At 39.9% G+C, this 22,016-nt stretch overlaps 1 protein-coding gene across 1 annotated transcript in view; it reads right to left on the bottom strand.

The window, feature by feature from the left end:
- LOC5502457 (germinal-center associated nuclear protein) overlaps positions 1-22,016 on the bottom strand; it is a 46,809-nt gene that overhangs the window by 4,825 nt on the left and 19,968 nt on the right. Inside the window, exons 16-36 of the mRNA XM_048734050.1 lie at positions 21,612-21,660; positions 21,283-21,396; positions 21,029-21,178; positions 19,832-20,071; positions 19,259-19,315; positions 18,784-18,867; positions 18,532-18,650; positions 18,031-18,144; positions 15,487-15,690; positions 14,885-15,028; positions 14,403-14,471; positions 14,033-14,291; positions 13,335-13,406; positions 11,221-11,346; positions 10,581-10,692; positions 6,692-6,804; positions 6,127-6,214; positions 5,588-5,661; positions 4,721-4,946; positions 929-1,007; positions 190-465 (exon numbers count right to left, since the gene is read on the bottom strand). Coding sequence (XP_048590007.1) covers positions 190-465; positions 929-1,007; positions 4,721-4,946; positions 5,588-5,661; positions 6,127-6,214; positions 6,692-6,804; positions 10,581-10,692; positions 11,221-11,346; positions 13,335-13,406; positions 14,033-14,291; positions 14,403-14,471; positions 14,885-15,028; positions 15,487-15,690; positions 18,031-18,144; positions 18,532-18,650; positions 18,784-18,867; positions 19,259-19,315; positions 19,832-20,071; positions 21,029-21,178; positions 21,283-21,396; positions 21,612-21,660 — 2,769 coding nt within the window. The remainder of the gene's footprint in view (positions 1-189; positions 466-928; positions 1,008-4,720; positions 4,947-5,587; positions 5,662-6,126; positions 6,215-6,691; positions 6,805-10,580; positions 10,693-11,220; positions 11,347-13,334; positions 13,407-14,032; positions 14,292-14,402; positions 14,472-14,884; positions 15,029-15,486; positions 15,691-18,030; positions 18,145-18,531; positions 18,651-18,783; positions 18,868-19,258; positions 19,316-19,831; positions 20,072-21,028; positions 21,179-21,282; positions 21,397-21,611; positions 21,661-22,016) is intronic.

Raw genomic sequence — 22,016 nt, 5'->3', positions numbered from 1 at the left:
TGTTTTGAGGCCATGGAAATGAACCTGGGGGATCGGAATAAAGGTATCTATTTGTGTCTTGAGTTGTGTTTGCTGATCTTTTTTTTCTTGTGTTTTGAGCGTTCTGTTGAGAGGGCGAATTCTTATTTTCTAACTTCCACGGTCACAGTTGAGTTCCACTGTGGTTTCACTGCTACTCATTAATCTCACCTGGACTTATAAAGCTCCTTGCATCGATCCTGCTTCGACGAGCCCACGCAATCACGCCAATCCAGCGGCTGCTCAAACAGCGCAAGCTCAGTTGGCAAATAGAAGACACTTGTCTCGGAGAGGACTGGGTTGGAGTGTAATAACGTTACCACTGTAGAGATGCAGGCTTCTATCACCTGGGTCCAAGGCACCTCGGACGCGCTAAGCTGACGAGAACTGGACAGGAAGTCGATGGCTTGCATAGATCTCAGCTTCCGGTTAAGAATGTTTCTGATTCTGAAACAATCAGAAAGATTGGATTTTTGAAAATAAGGTCAGATAATATTCGGACGAGATCTGTAAAAGCAAGCGGTAAAAGCCTGGAAAAACTAGAATATATATCGCATGTAGCATGCCTTAGATAATCTCACGCACTCACAAAATCGCATACTCACGCACTCACAAAATCGCATATTCACGTTCTTACAATACCACGTACTCAGGTACTTACAAAAAATATAACAGCAAATCACTCAGACTTCTATTAACACTTATGCGTACTGGAATGGTGCTATTGGTCTTATGTTTACATGGTTACACGTCCAAGTCCATGGTAACTAATCTCACGTGCTTACAAAATCGCATTCTCACGCACTCACAAAATCACATACTCACGTGCTTACAAAATCACGTACTTACGTTCTTACAAAATCACGTACTTACGTGCCCCTAAACAATAATAACACAATGTTTCGTTTACCTCATCACAAGTCCACAGGTGCATGACGGGATAGTTTTCACGTATTCGAGACAAAGCGCACATTCCGACTCCCAGGTGCCTGAAAAAAAAAACAGCAAATAACTCAGACTTTTATTAACACTTGTGCATACTGGAATGTTACTATTGGTCTCATGTTCACATGGTTACACGTCCAAGTCCATGGTAACTAATTAACAACCCTTCGAAATACATTTACATTGACAAGACAAAAATTCCATAAAAAGTCTCAGATACATAAATGCAAAGGCTTACAGCATGTGGTAAAATACGCACTAAAGCAAGATGGGAATTCTCAATCCACAAAAAATTCAAACGCCTGGACAACCTTATATTATTTATAATTTGCATTGTTTAATAATGGAATTACGAAAAAAATATATCTGTTTGGTTGCTAAATTCTAATAATAACTAGTCGAACATACCCGAGGGGTTGAAGATAAAGCAGAGCTAACTAATTTTTTCTACTGGTTATATGTTTTCAGTCCGACAAGGCTTCTTCAATTTACGTAGAGTATACAGCCTATGAGGTTATTGTACTTATTTACGGACCACTTTCACATTTTTAAGCAAAATAGACAGACACACTAGCGATGAGTATTTTTCCTGGTAAGAGCCACCCATCCAAAGGCGCAATCAATATAGTGGTAAGTCACGCAATAGGCCTAGTGGTAAGTCACGCAATAGGCCTAGTGGTAAGTCACGCAACGACGATGCTGCTTTGGTTGCACACAGTGAGAGTGAGCTACAGTCCCTTTTGGACCGTTTCTCGAACGCTTGTGCGGACTTCAGTCTTGCAATCAGCCTTAAGAAGACGAAAGTGATGCACCTAGGCTCTGAAATTGCGCCTACTTTTACCATCAACGACTTCACCCTAGATGTTGTTCCTCAGTTTACCTACCTTGGCTCCACCACCTCCGCCAACGGATGCCTCGATGTCGAACTCGGCAAAAGAATCGGTAAAGCAGTGACAACAATGACAAAGCTTTCCTCTCGAGTGTGGGAGAACAAGAAACTTACCATCTCGACGAAGATCACCGTATATCGCGCCTGCATTTTGAATACTCTCCTATACGGAAGCGAATCTTGGACCACCTACGCGCGGCAGGAGAAGCGATTAAATACCTTCCATATGCGATGTCTTCGCCGCATCCTCGGTATCCATTGGTCGGATAAAGTTACGAATAACGAGGTCCTCGAAAGATCAGGTTTACCGACGCTTTTTACCCTACTTCGTCAACGCAGGTTGAGGTGGCTAGGCCACGTTTGTCGAATGGAAAATGGCCGTATTCCCAAAGATCTTCTTTACGGCGAACTTGCACACGGATCAAGACCTGTAGGACGCCCGAAGCTCCGCTTCAAGGACTCATGCAAGCGTGATATGCTCGCAATCGGCCTCGACGTGGACAACTGGGAGAAGCTTGCCGAGGATCGCAGCAGATGGAGGTCTGAATGTGCTGCCGCACTCAACTCAGGGGAGTTAGAGCTGAAAAGAGAGGCCGAAGAGAGAAGGCAGAGGAGAAAGGCATCCGAAACTCGAACTGGATCAAACCCATCTCAGACGTCTGTCCTCGTTTGTCGTTCATGTGGTCGCACATGTGCTTCGCGCATCGGGCTTTTTAGTCATGGAAAGAAATGCCAACGTTCATCGCGCTGATGTCATGGACACTGACTGTCCGAAGACTGCCTACTACTACTACTACTCAGTCACGCAATAGGCCTAGTGGTAAGTCACGCAAAAGGCCTAGTGGTAAGTCACGCAATAGGCCTAGTGGTAAGTCATGCAATAGGCCTAGTGGTAAGTCACGCAATAGGCCTAGTGGTAAGTCACGCAATAGGCCTAGCGGTAAGTCACGCAATAGGCCTAGTGGTAAGTCACGCAATAGGCCTAGTGGTAAGTCACGCAATAGGCCTAGCGGTAAGTCATGCAATAGGCCTAGTGGTAAGTCATGCAATAGGACTAGTGGTAAGTCACGCAATAGGACTAGCGGTAAGTCACGCAATAGGCCTAGTGGTAAGTCATGCAATAGGCCTAGCGGTAAGTCACGCAATAGGCCTAGTGGTAAGTCACGCAATAGGCCTAGCGGTAAGTCATGCAATAGGCCTAGTGGTAAGTCATGCAATAGGACTAGTGGTAAGTCACGCAATAGGACTAGCGGTAAGTCACGCAATAGGCCTAGTGGTAAGTCATGCAATAGGCCTAGTGGTAAGTCACGCAATAGGCCTAGCGGTAAGTCATGCAATAGGCCTAGCGGTAAGTCATGCAATAGGCCTAGTGGTAAGTCATGCAATAGGCCTAGTGGTAAGTCACGCAATAGGCCTAGTGGTAAGTCACGCAATAGGCCTAGTATATAACCAATATCTGACCAAAAAAGGCACATTTAAGGTTATCCTCCACCATCGATTTTGTAAAGAATCTTAAAAAAATACGTTTGCGGTAATGATCCCAGGACTCGAAACGATGCCCAAACGTTCCTCAACTGATGCCGGGACCCGAAACGATCCCCAGGATGAACCCCAAAGAATTGCGGTAATGGACAAAGGGAAGCAGAAGAATTCTTAAAGCATAATTAAGGGTTTACAGCGACTCAATTTCTAAACAACGTTCATTAAATTCCAATACAATACTTACATTCATTACATTGCCACGGCGGTAAACGCATAAACAAAGTCCAAAACAAATACACAATTTTTAATTGTTTCTGAAAGGAATACAACATAAACACAGCACAGCCTTGCTCAGAACAACCAAACTTTTGACCTCTCCACCACTCTAAACATTTGAAGTTCCGACACATGACTCTGACACTATAAAGTCGTTTGCGGTAAACTTCACCCCTAAAAATATATATTCATTTGACAACCAAGCGTGTATTTCACTGCGAAATCCATGTTCACACGAGCGAATATTTACCGACACATTTTAGGCAGCCCATTTGGCCGAGAAGATGGAATGACAAAAGCACACTGAGTAATAAACTCGAACAACCCTTTTACAACCGTTGCAAAATATTAACAGATGTGGCTTTTGTTGAAAGCAATATGTGAGTTTTGAATTTCCTTCATTTAGTCGGCCGTACACCCCTGCATGATCTCATGATAGGTCTTTCATTCACCGAATACAAACAAACATACAAAAAAAATAACCTTTCGCTTTCTACGGAAAGCAGCATATCTTATCTGTGGGGACTTTCTTTAATGGCTTGGTGTATAAATGATTTATTCGCGCCTGGTTCTTCAAATTACTATCGCGGAAATTGTTATTTAACCCCAATTTCTGACTCAACCACTGTATTTCCCGCGCAGTCGTATATTAAAATCTTAATACTATGGTTTTAGCTAATGTAAATTTCCTGGTAGTAACACAAATAACGCTAAAATGTTTCATATGTTTTTAAAACTGAAAGACAATCCTTCCACATTCCTTTTGTTTGTCCATTACCGCAATTCCGTGGGGTTCATTTCGGGGACTCCTGGGGATCGTTTCCGGTCCCGGGATCAGTTGGGGAACTTTTGGGGATCGTTTCTTGTGAATCAATCAGAAGCGAGAACAATAGGTTTTTTTCAACAATGTTCCCCACATCAGATTTATCTAATAAGCCATATTACATAAAATTACAAACTTAAATTTCAAAAAAAGGTAAGCAAAATCATATTTAAAGTCTGCCAATTCTTGGCCAATCAAATGTCTAGTATTAACAAAGACATTTTTGACATACCGTGCACTTAGGTCATGTGGTTCTTACAAGGAGCATTACTCAAATCAGCTCTTACCATCGTCAGCCCCTGGGGGTGGGTCTGGTAGCATCAGGTCTGTGACGTAATCCCTGAGTGTGGCAAGATGAGATGGGGAGTTCCACTCGAGAGAGGGTGAGTCCGCAGAATGGTCAGCAGTGAATTCAGGAGCCGGCCAGGACACGTGACCTAGTCCGGGTGATGAGACAACAGCAGCCAGGTGATTGACAGTAGCATTATAGAGTGATACCACTGGCTCAGGGCACTATGGATGAGAGCAGTTAAATTTTAGTCCATATATACAGTATACACCTATATACATATATACAGTATGTACATTTATACAGTATACACCCATTTCAATAAAGGTTGTCAGTGCAAATGGCAAATGGCGATTGGCATATGGCAGTTCTACGACCGAAAGTAACCATGCGTCTCGAAGAATGGCGATAAATCAAAACAAACATCCGTTAAAGGTCACCAATGCTTGGCTCTGACATTGCTGGACTTTATTTAACACCTTTAAGTTTACAAATAACTAGTACCCATAAGTCATTTACCATTTGCCATTCGCCATTTGCACTGACAACCTTTTGTGAAATAGGTGTAAACGACAGCCTACAACAAAGATCTGCATAAAAGTTTGTACTTTTTTGTCAGTTTACATAGCTTTTAGAGAATACCGTGACGCCTAAAATATCGGGACGCTTTCATGGATGCCTGTTTTCTTGCCTTTCGCACGTTTTTTGATACCGATCTTTTTTTCCCCCGCAATGCAGACAGAAATAAAAAACACAAAGTGGGATATAACTCTTTTTATGTTCCCCCCCCCCCCCCCTTTTTGGCTTCGTAGATGTTTTCTTTGTAGAGGTTTGCCACTCCTCCATGCCCCATTATGGCTAATACCTGTTCACCAAGGCCTGCTTTTTTCCTCATAGCGATGTCATCGTAGAGAGAAGAGAAGAAATACTTTTGAAGACCTGAGAACACACAAAAGCAGTCATAAATTTTCCTTATAACCAAATATGGTTATAAATTTCATTAAGTTTTCCTTGTAACCCAATACAGGGATGCGTGTTGTTTTTTCTGAAACAGTACATAAATCAATTCTTGGGCTAAATTTAAACAGCTATGTCATGCTGACGAGTCTTAATGAGGACGAAACATCTATCCATGGTTGCCCAGCTACGCGGGCAACACACTGTACTAGCCCGCCCACACCCCAACACACGACTGAACCCCTACCATCCCCCCCCATTTCCCCTTCCCCCTCGAACCCGAATACTTGTCCAGTAACAGTTCCTTTCTGTCCCATGAAAATTGCGTAGAAAGAACAGCCCTTTTGATTTCCTAATCTTTTGTAATCAAAGATTTGGGAAGGCGCATAAGAAGACAATAAAGTGCTGAGATTCTACCTTAAGACAACCTGGACCTTTTCTACATACCCTCTTCCGTGAAATTCTTCAGCGAATCTTGCTTGATGTCGAATAACGATAACGAGTGCTGAATCAGCCAGGATAATCCGCCCTGAAGCTAACAAAACACAGAACTTACAAGACATCCTGGCATAATAAAACCAAACATTGTATAGCCGTTCTATACAACGGACGAATAACTCAAACAGACGTGTCTTCCTTCTGGAGTGGAAACCACTAATGGAAGTTTCACTATCTAAAAAAAAGCCGAAATATTGTGGGTATATGCTGTTTCCTCGATTATTTCCTTAAGTATTTATTTTATTCTATGTACGGGTTGTTTGTAAATATATATATGAAAAAAACAGGACGTGGAAGACTCAACTAGTTACCAGACCCCCTAGTATCACCAAAACCGACAACTATTTATTCCTTGACTTTATAACCTAAATAAAATAGCGAGGATCAAAATTTAAACCCCCAAAAATACGTTGGAGTCACCCTTCCCGTCCCCACCCCCTTTCGTCATCATTGTATATCTCTGAGAAGGATAACCTATCCGTCGTTGCACCGGAAGCTTCATGTGATATCATACCACGTGATCCATATTATGGAAGTCTGTCACTCTGGGAACCCTGTGGATTCGGATCCTTGTCACCAGGCCACTCGCAACCAACTCATCTTTACCGAGCATGGCTGAGATTGAATCTGCAAAAAAATGCTGATGGCCTTAGTAGGGGGTGGAAAATAGTCTAACATATATCTATCGTTTAAAGGTACAATGTCATGGGTTTTCCGTAGGCCATGTTTTACTCAGCAACCCAACATTACAGAAAAGATGATTGCTAGCCATTAGAGGAGAAAAGGAAGATGGCCTAGATAGTCTAACATATGTCTATAGCTTAAAGGGGTAATGTCATGAGTTTTTCGTGGGCCACGTTTTACTCAACAAACCGTAATTAGAGGAGACGGGAAGACGACCTCAAGAATCTCACATGAATCTTAGTGGTTATCAAGAATCTCACATGAATCTTAGTGGTTATCAAGAATCTCACATGAATCTTAGTGGTTATCAAGAATCTCACATGAATCTTAGTGGTTATCAAGAATCTCACATGAATCTTAGTGGTTATCAAGAATCTCACATGAATCTTAGTGGTTATCAAGAATCTCACATGAATCTTAGTGGTTATCAAGAACCTCACATGAATCTTAGTGGTTATCAAGAATCTCACATGAATCTTAGTGGTTATCAAGAATCTCACATGAATCTTAGTGGTTATCAAGAATCTCACATGAATCTTAGTGGTTATCAAGAATCTCACATGAATCTTAGTGGTTATCAAGAATCTCACATGAATCTTAGTGGTTATCAAGAATCTCACATGAATCTTAGTGGTTATCAAGAATCTCACATGAATCTTAGTGGTTATCAAGAACCTCACATGAATCTTAGTGGTTATCAAGAACCTCACATGAATCTTAGTGGTTATCAAGAATCTCACATGAATCTTAGTGGTTATCAAGAACCTCACATGAATCTTAGTGGTTATCAAGAATCTCACATGAATCTTAGTGGTTATCAAGAACCTCACATGAATCTTAGTGGTTATCAAGAATCTCACATGAATCTTAGTGGTTATCAAGAACCTCACATGAATCTTAGTGGTTATCAAGAATCTCACATGAATCTTAGTGGTTATCAAGAACCTCACATGAATCTTAGTGGTTATCAAGAATCTCACATGAATCTTAGTGGTTATCAAGAACCTCACATGAATCTTAGTGGTTATCAAGAACCTCACATGAATCTTAGTGGTTATCAAGAATCTCACATGAATCTTAGTGGTTATCAAGAATCTCACATGAATCTTAGTGGTTATCAAGATTCTCACATGAATCTTAGTGGTTATCAAGAATCTCACATGAATCTTAGTGGTTATCAAGAATCTCACATGAATCTTAGTGGTTATCAAGAATCTCACATGAATCTTAGTGGTTATCAAGAATCTCACATGAATCTTAGTGGTTATCAAGAATCTCACATGAATCTTAGTGGTTATCAAGAATCTCACATGAATCTTAGTGGTTATCAAGAATCTCACATGAATCTTAGTGGTTATCAAGAATCTCACATGAATCTTAGTGGTTATCAAGAATCTCACATGAATCTTAGTGGTTTTCAAGAATCTCACATGAATCTTAGTGGTTATCAAGAATCTCACATGAATCTTAGTGGTTATCAAGAATCTCACATGAATCTTAGTGGTTATCAAGAATCTCACATGAATCTTAGTGGTTATCAAGAATCTCACATGAATCTTAGTGGTTATCAAGAATCTCACATGAATCTTAGTGGTTATCAAGAATCTCACATGAATCTTAGTGGTTATCAAGAATCTCACATGAATCTTAGTGATTATCAAGAATCTCACATGAATCTTAGTGGTTATCAAGAATCTCACATGAATCTTAGTGGTTATCAAGAACCTCACATGAATCTTAGTGGTTATCAAGAATCTCACATGAATCTTAGTGGTTATCAAGAACCTCACATGAATCTTAGTGGTTATCAAGAATCTCACATGAATCTTAGTGGTTATCAAGAACCTCACATGAATCTTAGTGGTTATCAAGAATCTCACATTAATCTTAGTGGTTATCAAGAATCTCACATGAATCTTATGGTTATCAAGAATCTCACATGAATCTTAGTGGTTATCAAGAACCTCACATGAATCTTAGTGGTTATCAAGAACCTCACATGAATCTTAGTGGTTATCAAGAATCTCACATGAATCTTAGTGGTTATCAAGAATCTCACATGAATCTTAGTGGTTATCAAGAATCTCACATGAATCTTAGTGGTTATCAAGAATCTCACATGAATCTTAGTGGTTATCAAGAATCTCACATGAATCTTAGTGGTTATCAAGAATCTCACATGAATCTTAGTGGTTATCAAGAATCTCACATGAATCTTAGTGGTTATCAAGAATCTCACATGAATCTTAGTGGTTATCAAGAATCTCACATGAATCTTAGTGGTTATCAAGAATCTCACATGAATCTTAGTGGTTATCAAGAATCTCACATGAATCTTAGTGGTTATCAAGAATCTCACATGAATCTTAGTGGTTATCAAGAATCTCACATGAATCTTAGTGGTTATCAAGAATCTCACATGAATCTTAGTGGTTATCAAGAATCTCACATGAATCTTAGTGGTTATCAAGAATCTCACATGAATCTTAGTGGTTATCAAGAATCTCACATGAATCTTAGTGGTTATCAAGAATCTCACATGAATCTTAGTGGTTATCAAGAATCTCACATGAATCTTAGTGGTTATCAAGAACCTCACATGAATCTTAGTGGTTATCAAGAATCTCACATGAATCTTAGTGGTTATCAAGAATCTCACATGAATCTTAGTGGTTATCAAGAATCTCACATGAATCTTAGTGGTTATCAAGAATCTCACATGAATCTTAGTGGTTATCAAGAATCTCACATGAATCTTAGTGGTTATCAAGAATCTCACATGAATCTTAGTGGTTATCAAGAATCTCACATGAATCTTAGTGGTTATCAAGAATCTCACATGAATCTTAGTGGTTATCAAGAATCTCACATGAATCTTAGTGGTTATCAAGAATCTCACATGAATCTTAGTGGTTATCAAGAATCTCACATGAATCTTAGTGGTTATCAAGAATCTCACATGAATCTTAGTGGTTATCAAGAATCTCACATGAATCTTAGTGGTTATCAAGAATCTCACATGAATCTTAGTGGTTATCAAGAATCTCACATGAATCTTAGTGGTTATCAAGAATCTCACATGAATCTTAGTGGTTATCAAGAATCTCACATGAATCTTAGTGGTTATCAAGAATCTCACATGAATCTTAGTGGTTATCAAGAATCTCACATGAATCTTAGTGGTTATCAAGAATCTCACATGAATCTTAGTGGTTATCAAGAATCTCACATGAATCTTAGTGGTTATCAAGAATCTCACATGAATCTTAGTGGTTATCAAGAATCTCACATGAATCTTAGTGGTTATCAAGAATCTCACATGAATCTTAGTGGTTATCAAGAATCTCACATGAATCTTAGTGGTTATCAAGAATCTCACATGAATCTTAGTGGTTATCAAGAATCTCACATGAATCTTAGTGGTTATCAAGAATCTCACATGAATCTTAGTGGTTATCAAGAATCTCACATGAATCTTAGTGGTTATCAAGAATCTCACATGAATCTTAGTGGTTATCAAGAATCTCACATGAATCTTAGTGGTTCTCATAATAAGGATTTAGGTACATAGGTGGGCCCGCCGATACCGCCTACCTCATTCTTTCTCCTTTCAGACATTTTGAATAATCTCGAGCTCGTCCATGTATCCCAAAGAACATTTGAACGAAGGAATATACATGTTTGACATGCATTCGATGTGGAGAAAGAGTCCAACTCACCGTCGCTAATCATGTTCTTTATAGCGGTGTTTTCTACCATTAGGAGTAAAACTGGGATAGCAGGTAAAACCGGTTTGCTCTGAAGTAATCTGCTAATACTCATGCGTAATTCCTGGAAAAAACGTCATAACATGCACTTATAGTAGAAGGTCACAACGTGTAGAAATAGTGGAAGCATTTTCGTGATAAACAATGCAACCAAGGTCTACAAGACAAAGGGCACGATGAATGACAGCTCTATTGATCACAGCTGCATTATTTAATATCATTGAACTAGAAGAAAATAATGTCTATTTCAATCCAAATTTGTTTTCCTCCCGTGTATTTCGAAAGATCGTAGCTTCCCCAGTCGACTTTCCTATAAACATTCGTGCCGAATTAGAAAGTTTTTGTTATAAGATTATGGATTTTTCAAATTGTTACGAGAAAACGAATCAATTTTCCAAAAAGCTGAAAAAACAAGTAAACACTCGCGCGCGGTCAACTAGTATATAGATTTAGCCAGGTACGCTATTACTTATATTCCCTCACATTGCTCAGGTTAATGAGGTTGGTTTAAATCTGAATTGATACAATATTTTGTACACAATCTGACTTTGTCCAGGTAAATGAGGTTGAAAAGCAGAGATGCAGCACTTACTTGAATTCTATTGGATGAATCGAGGTCATCAGATGTGAACACAACGGCTATTGCACATGCTCCTTGCAGCTGGCGTGACGTCATCAGCTCAGTCGAGTCGGCATGGGATGGAGTTCCATGGTATGCCTGCAATGGAGTAAAAAAAAAAGTTTTTAGACAAAGCCCGTAGAACAATGCACGATCTTACGTTATAAATGTTATAACGATATGGCAAGGGACCGATATAATGATATGGCAAGGGACTGATATAACGATATGGCAAGGGACCGATATAATGACATGGCAAGGGGCGGATATAACGATATGGCAAGGGACCGATATAATGACATGGCAAGGGACAGATATAACGATATGGCAAGGGACAGATATAACTATATGGCAAGGGACGGATATAACTATATGGCAAGGGGCGGATATAATGATATGGCAAGGGGCGGATATAATGATATGGCAAGGGACCGATATAATGACATGGCAAGGGACCGATAAAATAATATGGCGAGGGACAGATATAATGATATGGCAAGGGATGGATATAATGACATGGCAAGGGATGGATATAACGATATGGCAAGGGGCGGATATAACGATATGGCAAGGGGCGGATATAATGACATGGCAAGGGGCGGATATAACGATATGACAAGGGGCGGATATAATGATATGGCAAGGGATGGATATAATGATATGGCAAGGGATGGATATAATAATATGGCAAGGGGCGGATATAACGATATGGCAAGGGACGGATATAATGATATGGCAAGGGACCGATATAATGATATGGCAAGGGATGGATATAATGACATGGCAAGGGGGGGATATAATGATATGGCAAGGGATGTATATAATGATATGGCAAGGGACAGAAATGACGATATGGCAAGGGACAGATATAATAACATGGCAAGGGATGGATATAATGATATGGCAAGGGACAGATATGATGATATGGCAAGGGACCGATATAATGACATGGCAAGGGATGGATATAATGATATGGCAAGGGGGGATATAATGACATGGCAAGGGACCGATATAATGATATGGCAAGGGACGGATATAATGATATGGCAAGGGACTGATATAATGATATGGCAAGGGACAGATATAATGATATGGCAAGGGGAGGATATAATGACATGGCAAGGGGGGGATATAATGATATGGCAAGGGACCGATATAACGATATGGCAAGGGACAGATATACTGATATGGCAAGGGACAGATATAATGACATGGCAAGAGACAGATATAACTATATGGCAAGGGACAGATATAATGATATGGCAAGGGACAGATATAATGATATGGCAAGGGGAGGATATAATGACATGGCAAGGGGGGAAATAATGATATGGCAAGGGATGGATATAATGATATGGCAAGGGGGGGATATAATGATATGGCAAGGGGCGGATATAACTATATGGCAAGGGGCGGATATAATGATATGGCAAGGGACGATATAATGATATGGCAAGGGACCGATATAATGATATGGCAAGGGACAGATATAATGACATGGCAAGGGATGGATATAATGACATGGCAAGGGACAGATATAATGACATGGCAAGGGACCGATATAATGACATGGCAAGGGATGGATATAATGATATGGCAAGGGACCGATATAATGACATGGCAAATGATGGATATAATGATATGGCAAGGGATGGATATAATGATATGGCAAGGGATGGATATAATGATATGGCAAGGGGGGGATATAATGACATGGCAAGGGATGGATATAACTATATGGCAAGGGGCGGATAAATGATATGGCAAGGGGCGGATATAATGATATGGCAAGGGACCGATATAATGACATGGCAAGGGATGGATATAACGATATGGCAAGGGGCGGATATAACCATATGGCAAGGGACCGATATAATGATATGGCAATGGGCGGATATAATGATATGGCAAGGGACAGATATAACTATATGGCAAGGGACTGATATAACTATATGGCAAGGGACGGATATAATGACATGGCAACCAGTATGTAGGATATTCTAAAAGAGTTTGCTAATAGAATGGGTGATTTCCCACATAAACATCCTCCCGCCTTCATAACCTCCTTCCCTTAAACGTTTTCTTACCTTGATGCAGACTTGGTGTCGTCTGCTTGATTGCCGGGAAACTTCCCCTCGGTACAGAGAAAGTACCTCTACCTGCACAACACCTTGGATTAGCTATTGTTGGTCAAGACTGACAACATTTAACAGACACCTCTGGTCCTGTTTTATCAGACCTCAAGCATGGTTTAGTCATGTGTTTGTTATATAAAAGGAGGTTCAACTTAATCAGACCTCAAGCATTGCTAAGCCAATCGTTCGATATAAGGAGGTTCAAATTAATCAGACCTCAAGCATGGCTAAGCAAATCGTTCTAAATAAGGAGGTTCAACTTAATCAGACCTCAAGCATGGCTAAGCCAATCGTTCGATATAAGGAGATTCAACTTTTTCAGACCTCAAGCATGGCTAAGCCAAGCCAATCGTTCGATATAAGGAGGTTCATCTTTTATCAGACTTCAAGCATGGTTAAGTCAAGTGTTGCCTATAAGGAGGTTTTGCTTTATCAGACTTTAAGCAATGTTTAACTTGATCAGACCTCAGTCACGACGAGTCACGATTTATCCAAGTATCCACTATAACATGAAAGATGGCCTGAAGTATACAACATTTAGGGTTCTCTTGATCATCTTCTTGATGATCTTGAATCAACTTAAAACTCCATACGCAAACCAAATACGCCTCTTTAACACAGAAAAAGGAATCACCCACTAAATGCTTTACCTTTCCCTGTAGGCTTGCTGGTATTCCATCCACACCTGGAAGGGTCCCACGTCTCAGCTTTTCCCTGATCAAAGCCCCGTCCACACACACTTTCGAACTGCTTATGCTGTTAGGGTTAAAAGGCTGACAGGGCACTGCGAATGACACAACTAGTTTCCAGTCTTCTGAGTTCCTGAAGGGTCCGGGCCTCAATGCATGCTGGTTAGCTTTTGCGTCCTCGATAAGTTGTGGAATGTCCAGCGGTCTTATAACATCGGCTCTTAAAGTAGACATGCACAACACAATTAATCTTTGGGATCATCAAGCTCACCTGAGACTACAAAATACCAAAAATTACCAGGTAAAAAAAAAAGATAAAGTTTTGACAAACCTTAGCCTGGACAGTTCAGCTTGTCTCTTCGCCAATAACTCACTGGTGCAGTTTTCGTTTCCATCGATCCTAAGAAAACGCATAGGAAAGAGAGAAGAAAATAGTTTGTATGAAACACAGAAACAAACTTGATACATGAAGAAAACTGCCTATTACTTAACTGCTTCAAGGATCAATAGTACTCACGGTACGGTAAACCGTCAGCGATTATAATTCATCATATACACATGAAAACGGGATTACAAAGTTATTTAAAATGAATCCAGGTTTAAACAAGTTGTAGTGTGGCTTCATTAGAATGACTTCTAGAAACAAAAATTTAACTTTTTACAGGTTCCCCATATACTACTGAGTGCAATGACAGATTGGGTGGAATATAGGAGACGGGACCTCGGTTTTGTGTCTCACCAAAAAGACTGGAAATACAAGTTCAACCCACACCAAATTCAAATCAAGACCTGTCACTGGGAGAAGAAGCTCACCTTACAGGGGGTCCCTCACTGACAGTGCCTCTTGTCCCGGTTAAGTGCGCTAGCTGTTGCTGGGGGGTGGTAAGGGGAGGGTGAGCCGGGAATTCCCTCAGTAGATGTTTGATGTGTATGAGGGAATGATAACACTTCAACCATCTGCAGAGAAAACAGTATAATGATAACACTTCAACCATCTACAGAGAAATAAGTGCAATGAGTAACACGTTCAACCCTCAAATTGGTTGGACCAATACATATAACAAAACATTTTCTGGACCAATACATATAACAGAACCAATAATACAGCATATGGGCTGGACAAATTGGTTTGTACTATACATACAGTACACAAAATTGGCTGGACAATGCGTACAGCAAATTGGTTTGAACAATAAATGCAGCAAAGTCGTTGGCCCAAAACCTAAATCGAATTGGTTGGACAAATACATACAGCGAAGTCATTGGTCCGATACAAAAAGCAAATTGGTTGGCAAATAATACAGCAAATCACCCAAAGACCCCCTTCCCTGAATGCTCGAATATAAACCCATTTCCTAAAGCATTCCTGATTCTCACTCCTTCACACACAAACACCCTTTCCCTCCCCTTCTCACCTTTTGAAGTATCTCTTCATCCTGATATTCATCACTTGGTGGCAGATCTTTTGTAGCGAGGATTTCCTGTCTGCCTTCTTCTCCCTGTAAGACTCTTTGGTCAAGATAGCCACTTCCTCCCTCACCGTCTCCTTGAGAAAGTCTTGGCAAAGCTGTTGTACTACTTGCTCTTGGCATCGCTTGTATTGCTCCTCTTGTTCTATGCTGAAAGTACAGGTAAAGATAAAAATAACTGTTGTGGTTGGAAATTTATCTTAGTTGGAAATTTTTCTCAACTAGTTGAAAATTTTTCAACTGGTTGGTAATTTTACAACCAGCTGAAAATTTTCAAACCAGTGGAAATTTTTCAAATTGTGGTTATCTGTCATTCTAAAAGGGATTATATTTTTGGGGGCTCATTAATAAAACAGGGGCTTGGATTTTTAGGGGGTATTAAAAGAACAAAACACAACACTCCCCTACACCTGCTCTCCTCTCCCTCTCTCTCTCTCCTCTCCCACCACTCTACTTTCTACACTCTTACTTATCTATTTATTCATTACCCTACTAAGTGAGTTACCTGTGTCTAATTTACATTTTTTTCTTACCTTACCGTGATTCGAACCCTCAACCTTTCGCTCCGAAGTCAGTAGCCCTTACCACTTGACCACTAAGGCTTGTGACGAAAGATGAGCGATTAAATCTTCCTTTATTGTAATATTCATGACGCGCCTTACGTCACGCTTGTTATAAATGCACGCATGCGTATTAACGTGAAACAGAGACCAAATCTTTTCACGAGCGTAGTGCAAACTTTTGTGGATAAAAAGCAAAAAATATCACAAAAGACTAACTGTGCTGCCATTACAATGAATTTACAACGTTTGAAAACATGCCAGAACCTGTATAGGGCTTAAATAGATGTTTCGTATTCTAAAATTGCGTACGTAAAAGCTCTGCGTGACTCGGACCTGGCGGCTTCGGAGGAGTCTAAAATTATGCACTTTTGTCGAACGTAACTAAAGATAGGTGCGAAAGCGGGTATTGAATGACTGACATGTAAGACTGCACAATAATTAGAGCAATAATAGTGTTCTTTTATTTCTCTTGAATAATTATTTTTAGTCCTCTTCGTGGCATCGTAATTACTCGATTTTGTGTAACATTCTCTCTTCTGAAGAAGCCGATGTTTATGAAATGTACCGCTGGAACAAGAACCTATAGAAAATGTTTTTAATTAATTAGACATTTCGATTGTGCTAAAGGTCATTACTCGGAAAATATGATAGTAATTAGTTCTCCATATCAATTGTTCTAAAAGTCATTACTAGAACGAGGAAAGTTACATTGTATTAAAAGCCATTGCGTATTGTACGAATAAAGAATGCTATTCAACTCTCATGTTCATGTTCAGAAATAATGGGATTTTCGACAAAGAAAAGGTATAAAAACAGTGAGTTTGTCATTGAACGAAACATCATCATGGCGGAGGAAGTTGTGCCGTGTGTTGACCGCGCTTTATTCCTAGAAAAGATTACGGAATTTAAGCTCCAAACCAAAAGTAAAAAATCAGAAATCAATTTTTACATTGAAGATGGTTTGTATGAAAAAGCAAAACAATTTTTAAAGCAAAAAAAGTAGCGCATTAGTGATGATCCAATAGTTCTGTCATCTGCCGACGAAAATACTATAAAACGGAAGAAATGGTCCTATGCCAACGGGAAGGTATGGTCAAGTGACAGGAAGGAGGTTGCTTGCAAGGCCAACATCAATGACGCATTGAAATGCGCCCAAATCAATTAATTAAATAAAAATATCTTCTACACAGTTTTGTTACGTAAAGTTTATTTAATCGAAGTCTTACCCAACCATACCCTAACCCTAACCAAAAGATACTTGAAGTTTATTTTAACAAAGTCTTACCCAACCATTCCCTAACCCTAACCCCAACGTACTTATCAAAAAAGAATGCCTGGTACATTTGAGGTCTTCCAGATTTTGCACTGGTTGGAGAATTTCCAACTGGTTGTAAAATTTCTAACTAGTTGAAAAATTTCCAACTGGTTGGTAAAAATTCCAACCAAAATGAATTTCCAACCACAACATAACCTTTACAAATTGCAATGGTGGCTGGAGCTACGTTTTACGCCCTTAACCAAGAAGACAAGTTGCCAACTAAATGTCATTAAGGAAACCACGGATTCAAAGAGGCACTTCAAATCAAAGTGAAACCTTCATGGTCACTTCTTCTAAGTCCTAAATAGGGAACCAATTTTCAGTGCATGTACCACTTCCACGCTCCACATTAGACGTTTAATTAAACCACAATAATATTGCATTTATCTGACATCAAGGCTTACTCAGACCTGGATGAATATTCTGGAAATTCCACATGATTTTGATGGCTTTCAGCTTTTCAAATAACACTTAAACCATTATCGAGCTAGAAAGAGCCCCCTTTAGGATCAGGGACACCATTTGACGTCATTATCCGTGTCATTGCCTTCCGAAACTAATTTATTATTCAGCAACACGACTAGGTGTGATTAGCTTTAAAGTCCTTACCCGTATGTCTCCATGGCAACTCTAAGCGTCTCCAAGGTGACGACCTCATCTAGCAGTTCAGCGTGAACCTCTCCTATCAGCTTCTGCTTCAGCGCCGCTTCATGGGCTGCTAGCCTAGTAAGGAAGTGTCACAGAATGGTATTTAAGGGTTTAATTAGGGCAAGTTTTGGAAATGTTTTCCGTAGTTTTTTAAAATGTTTTTCGCAAAATGTTTTTTTTAACGTGACATATTTTGATTTCGTTTTGGGATTAGACATAACCCTTTCCTTGTGTTAAGACAACGTTTGTGTGTCTTGTTAGTATGCATTTCAACTTGGATAACAATCAGTTTTGTAGCACATTTAGAATTCATTTGATTTTGTAGTTGTAGATAGTAGTGATACAATTAGCGCACAATGTGTGATAAAGTTGTCGCATTGTGGTTCAACTGTATCATTCATTGTGCGTCAACTTTGAGGACTAGCGGGGGAATTCATTTATTGTTTATAACTTCTCACTCACAGCTGGTTTCTTCTCTCATCGAGAAGTAAGTTTTCTGCAATTTCGGATGAGAATTCAGCTACGCCCTCATCAACGATAGTTTCTGAGAGCTCATTAGAATACGCGAGACTCGCGTGGACCTGGAAAACAAAACCTCAAGTGATGCTTCATGTAAGAACTAGGCAACCTAACGTCTAATGCACGCTGGCATGTCAAAAATGCCTTATAGGATTGATGCCAATCGAACCGCCATACCCTGAGTGATGTACTTACCTTTTCCATGAGTTCCTCAGCGATGTCATAGAACATCTCCTTGATCACCTCCACAAACAATCCCTTAGCTAGAAACTTCACTTCCTGTAGATTATTTGAAATAGGCCTACATCTATTCGTAAAACAGCCTTACAAATATTGGGAAAGTAAACGCGTGGTGTCGCAAAAAATATCAGTGCTGTAGCAGGCCTCTAAAAATTTGTGGGCACGATACTGAAATATTGGGGGCTCAGCAACGCCTTACTGGTAATTCTTATAATGTTTGAAAGCATTATGGCCCTGCAAATAAGATGTTCATTTCAGTGACAAACTGAATCTGCTTGAATCACTGTAAAATCAATAAAAACATAACCCTGAAATAGTATATAGATTTTCCAAAATGATAAGTCATTTTAATATTCAAAGCCAAAACAATAGTTTGTCACAGAAGCAGCTTCTAGGGGTGTTTACGGCAAAATGACATTTGCAAGCTCACCTCGGTCAGAGCTTGCTGAGAGTATTGGTGTTGTTCGGCTGACTGCAAATCTGGCTCCTGACAAGGAAAGGCATTCACATATCTATGACTTTTATCCTTTTCCAAAACGGTAGGCAAACACACCATAGGGCTTCAGGCACCAAGAGCAGATCCAGAATTTGATAAGGGAGGGGGAGTCCGAACAGAATTCCAGACATTTGTTATTTTAGACAAAACAAAGAGATATGATAACAGAAGTCCGGACATTTGTTATTTTAGACAAAACAAAGAGATATGATAATAGAAGTCCGGACATTTGTTATTTTAGACAAAACAAAGAGATATGATAACAGAAGTCCAGAAATTTGTGATTTTAGACAAAACAAAGAGATATGATAACAGAAGTCCGGACATTTGTAATTATTGTTATCCCATCCCCACATCACACGAGTATCTCCCTGTTTCTCGGCCCTGAATTTCACTTGTTGAACATATGTGGGCTTATTAGAAACTTGTGTTCCTTACATATTAGGATTTCAAATATAAAACCCTTAAAACAAAATGACTGTGCAAGCTCATACAGTATATACCAACCTCAGCCCTGGGCATAGGTACAGCAGCAAAGCCTGGTTCTGGTTGGGCTAGCATGGCAGAACCACTATCAACGGGAACACATGGAAGACTTTCTGGTGCCAGTTTGTTGTCTGTCTCAGCTGTAGATTCATGAGTAGCCTGTGTGGTCATGTGATATGACCCGGTATAGTTCCCTTTTTCATCAAAACTCAGAACAGGTTCATGGGTGGGTGGGGTGGGTAGGGGGCCGTTGTGCACAGCCTGTGGAAGTAAATGGTAAGTAAATGGGACATACTATGAGTAATGTGAGTAAATGGGACACACTATGAGTAATGTAAGTAAATGGGACACACTATGAGTAATGTAAGTAAATGGGACACACTATGAGTAATGTAAGTAAATGGGACACACTATGAGTAATGTAAGTAAATGGGACACACAACGAGTACACTATGAGTAATGTGAGTAAATGGGACACGCTATAAGTAATGTGAGTAAATGGGACACACAACGAGTGATGTGAGTAAATGGGACACACTATGAGTAATGTGAGTAAATGGGACACACTATGAGTAATGTGAGTAAATGGGACACACTATGAGTAATGTGAGTAAATGGGACACACTATGATAATGTAAGTGAATGGGACACACTATGAGTAATGTGAGAAAATGGGACACACAACGAGTAATGTGAGTAAATGGGACACACTATAAGTAAGGCCTGGTTCATACGTCGCGCTCCTATCGTGCCGAATCTAGTTGCTTATTTGTATAACAAACACATCGGGATCAACGTTTATTCGGACCTAGCACTTAATGAAATCAGCGAACAACGACATGCAATGGATTAGAGTTTCTAGGAACGACTTCATGCGCTAATAAAAACGAAAAACAAGTTTATTTGAGAAAGCGAGCAGCGTTTACATCAACTATATTCAAATAAAAACAAATTTATAATCCACGATGGTTCAAGTTTACAGTAAGCTCACCCAAATATCACAATTTAAAAATGCTAATAACACCGCCAGTTCTTTCTCAATCAAATAATTGATGCTTATTTCGATATTTCGAATTCCCTGCTAACAGAGGTGCCCCGTGTCGCGGCGTTCAAATCACGGTAGGCAGATACCACTTTCCCTCTCGCTTCTACTGCGAAACGAGAGACCTCTGTTAGCTGGAAATAATTCCACACGTGAGAAATAGAAAACTCAGTGACCTGTCCGATTGAGTAATTCCTCTTGGATTCAATCAGTCGCTGTGTTCGCCTCATGGGGTATTTGTTGACAGGCTCCACAAAAGAGCCACGCATGAAGATCACAGAGGACTCAGCTACATCCAGACCGAAGAACGTGCAGAAATCCGATGCCTAGGAGTTAAATGAATTTTAAGTGATTTAGTGATACTTTTGAATACTTCCCAGAACCATAGGTACATACACTCCCTCGACCCTACAAATACACAAACCCCTACCTCGTCCGCATCCTCGAATGCCAGTACTTGGGCGAGTTCTTCCAGAGGATAGTACATCTCTTTATTGGGTGTGGTCAGGGAATAGTTCATGGTACGAAGTGCCATGCTCCGCACCTAAGAACCAATTACAACCGTGACATACCATATCTTATGAGATTCCTAAGGACGTACGGGTTCTTCTATTTTTTTCCCTCAACGGGCCATGATGTATCTGCACTCTGGTTATTCAGTATTAGATTGAGATTTTAGACTGTCCAATGCGCTAGTAAATGTTTGTTTTTTCTTTAACCTCACACTGTTTTTAAATTACTGCAGCCTTACTAGCTTACCTGGGTAAAGTACCTATGCAGAATGCACGCACACATGTAGTCTGCACACCTGAAAAAAGAACAAAACAGTTTGCACTAGCATGAACAAGATAACGAGGCCCTCTTATCAGTAATACATCTAGTTGGCACATGTAGTTTGATGTCTTCAGTAGGCGACGCTTAGGGACAAATATCGAATCTACCACTTATTGCTATTCTTTACAACAGAAAACACACTTTTTCATTTGCCAGAAAACCTTAAAACAACCATCCTCGATTTCAGTGGCGTAGCCGCGATTTTTAACAGGAGGGGGCCAAAAAAGGGACTTTCAAGGCTTTTTATCTTGTATTTTAAATAATGTCTCATACATTAACCGTATTTTTGGCTGCTAAAAGGGGGGGCCCGGGCCCCCTAGGCCACCCCCT

Source organism: Nematostella vectensis, chromosome 11, assembly GCF_932526225.1.
Source record: "Nematostella vectensis chromosome 11, jaNemVect1.1, whole genome shotgun sequence".
NCBI classification, from domain to species: domain Eukaryota; kingdom Metazoa; phylum Cnidaria; class Anthozoa; order Actiniaria; family Edwardsiidae; genus Nematostella; species Nematostella vectensis.
This window is presented reverse-complemented; position numbering and strand designations above follow the sequence as displayed.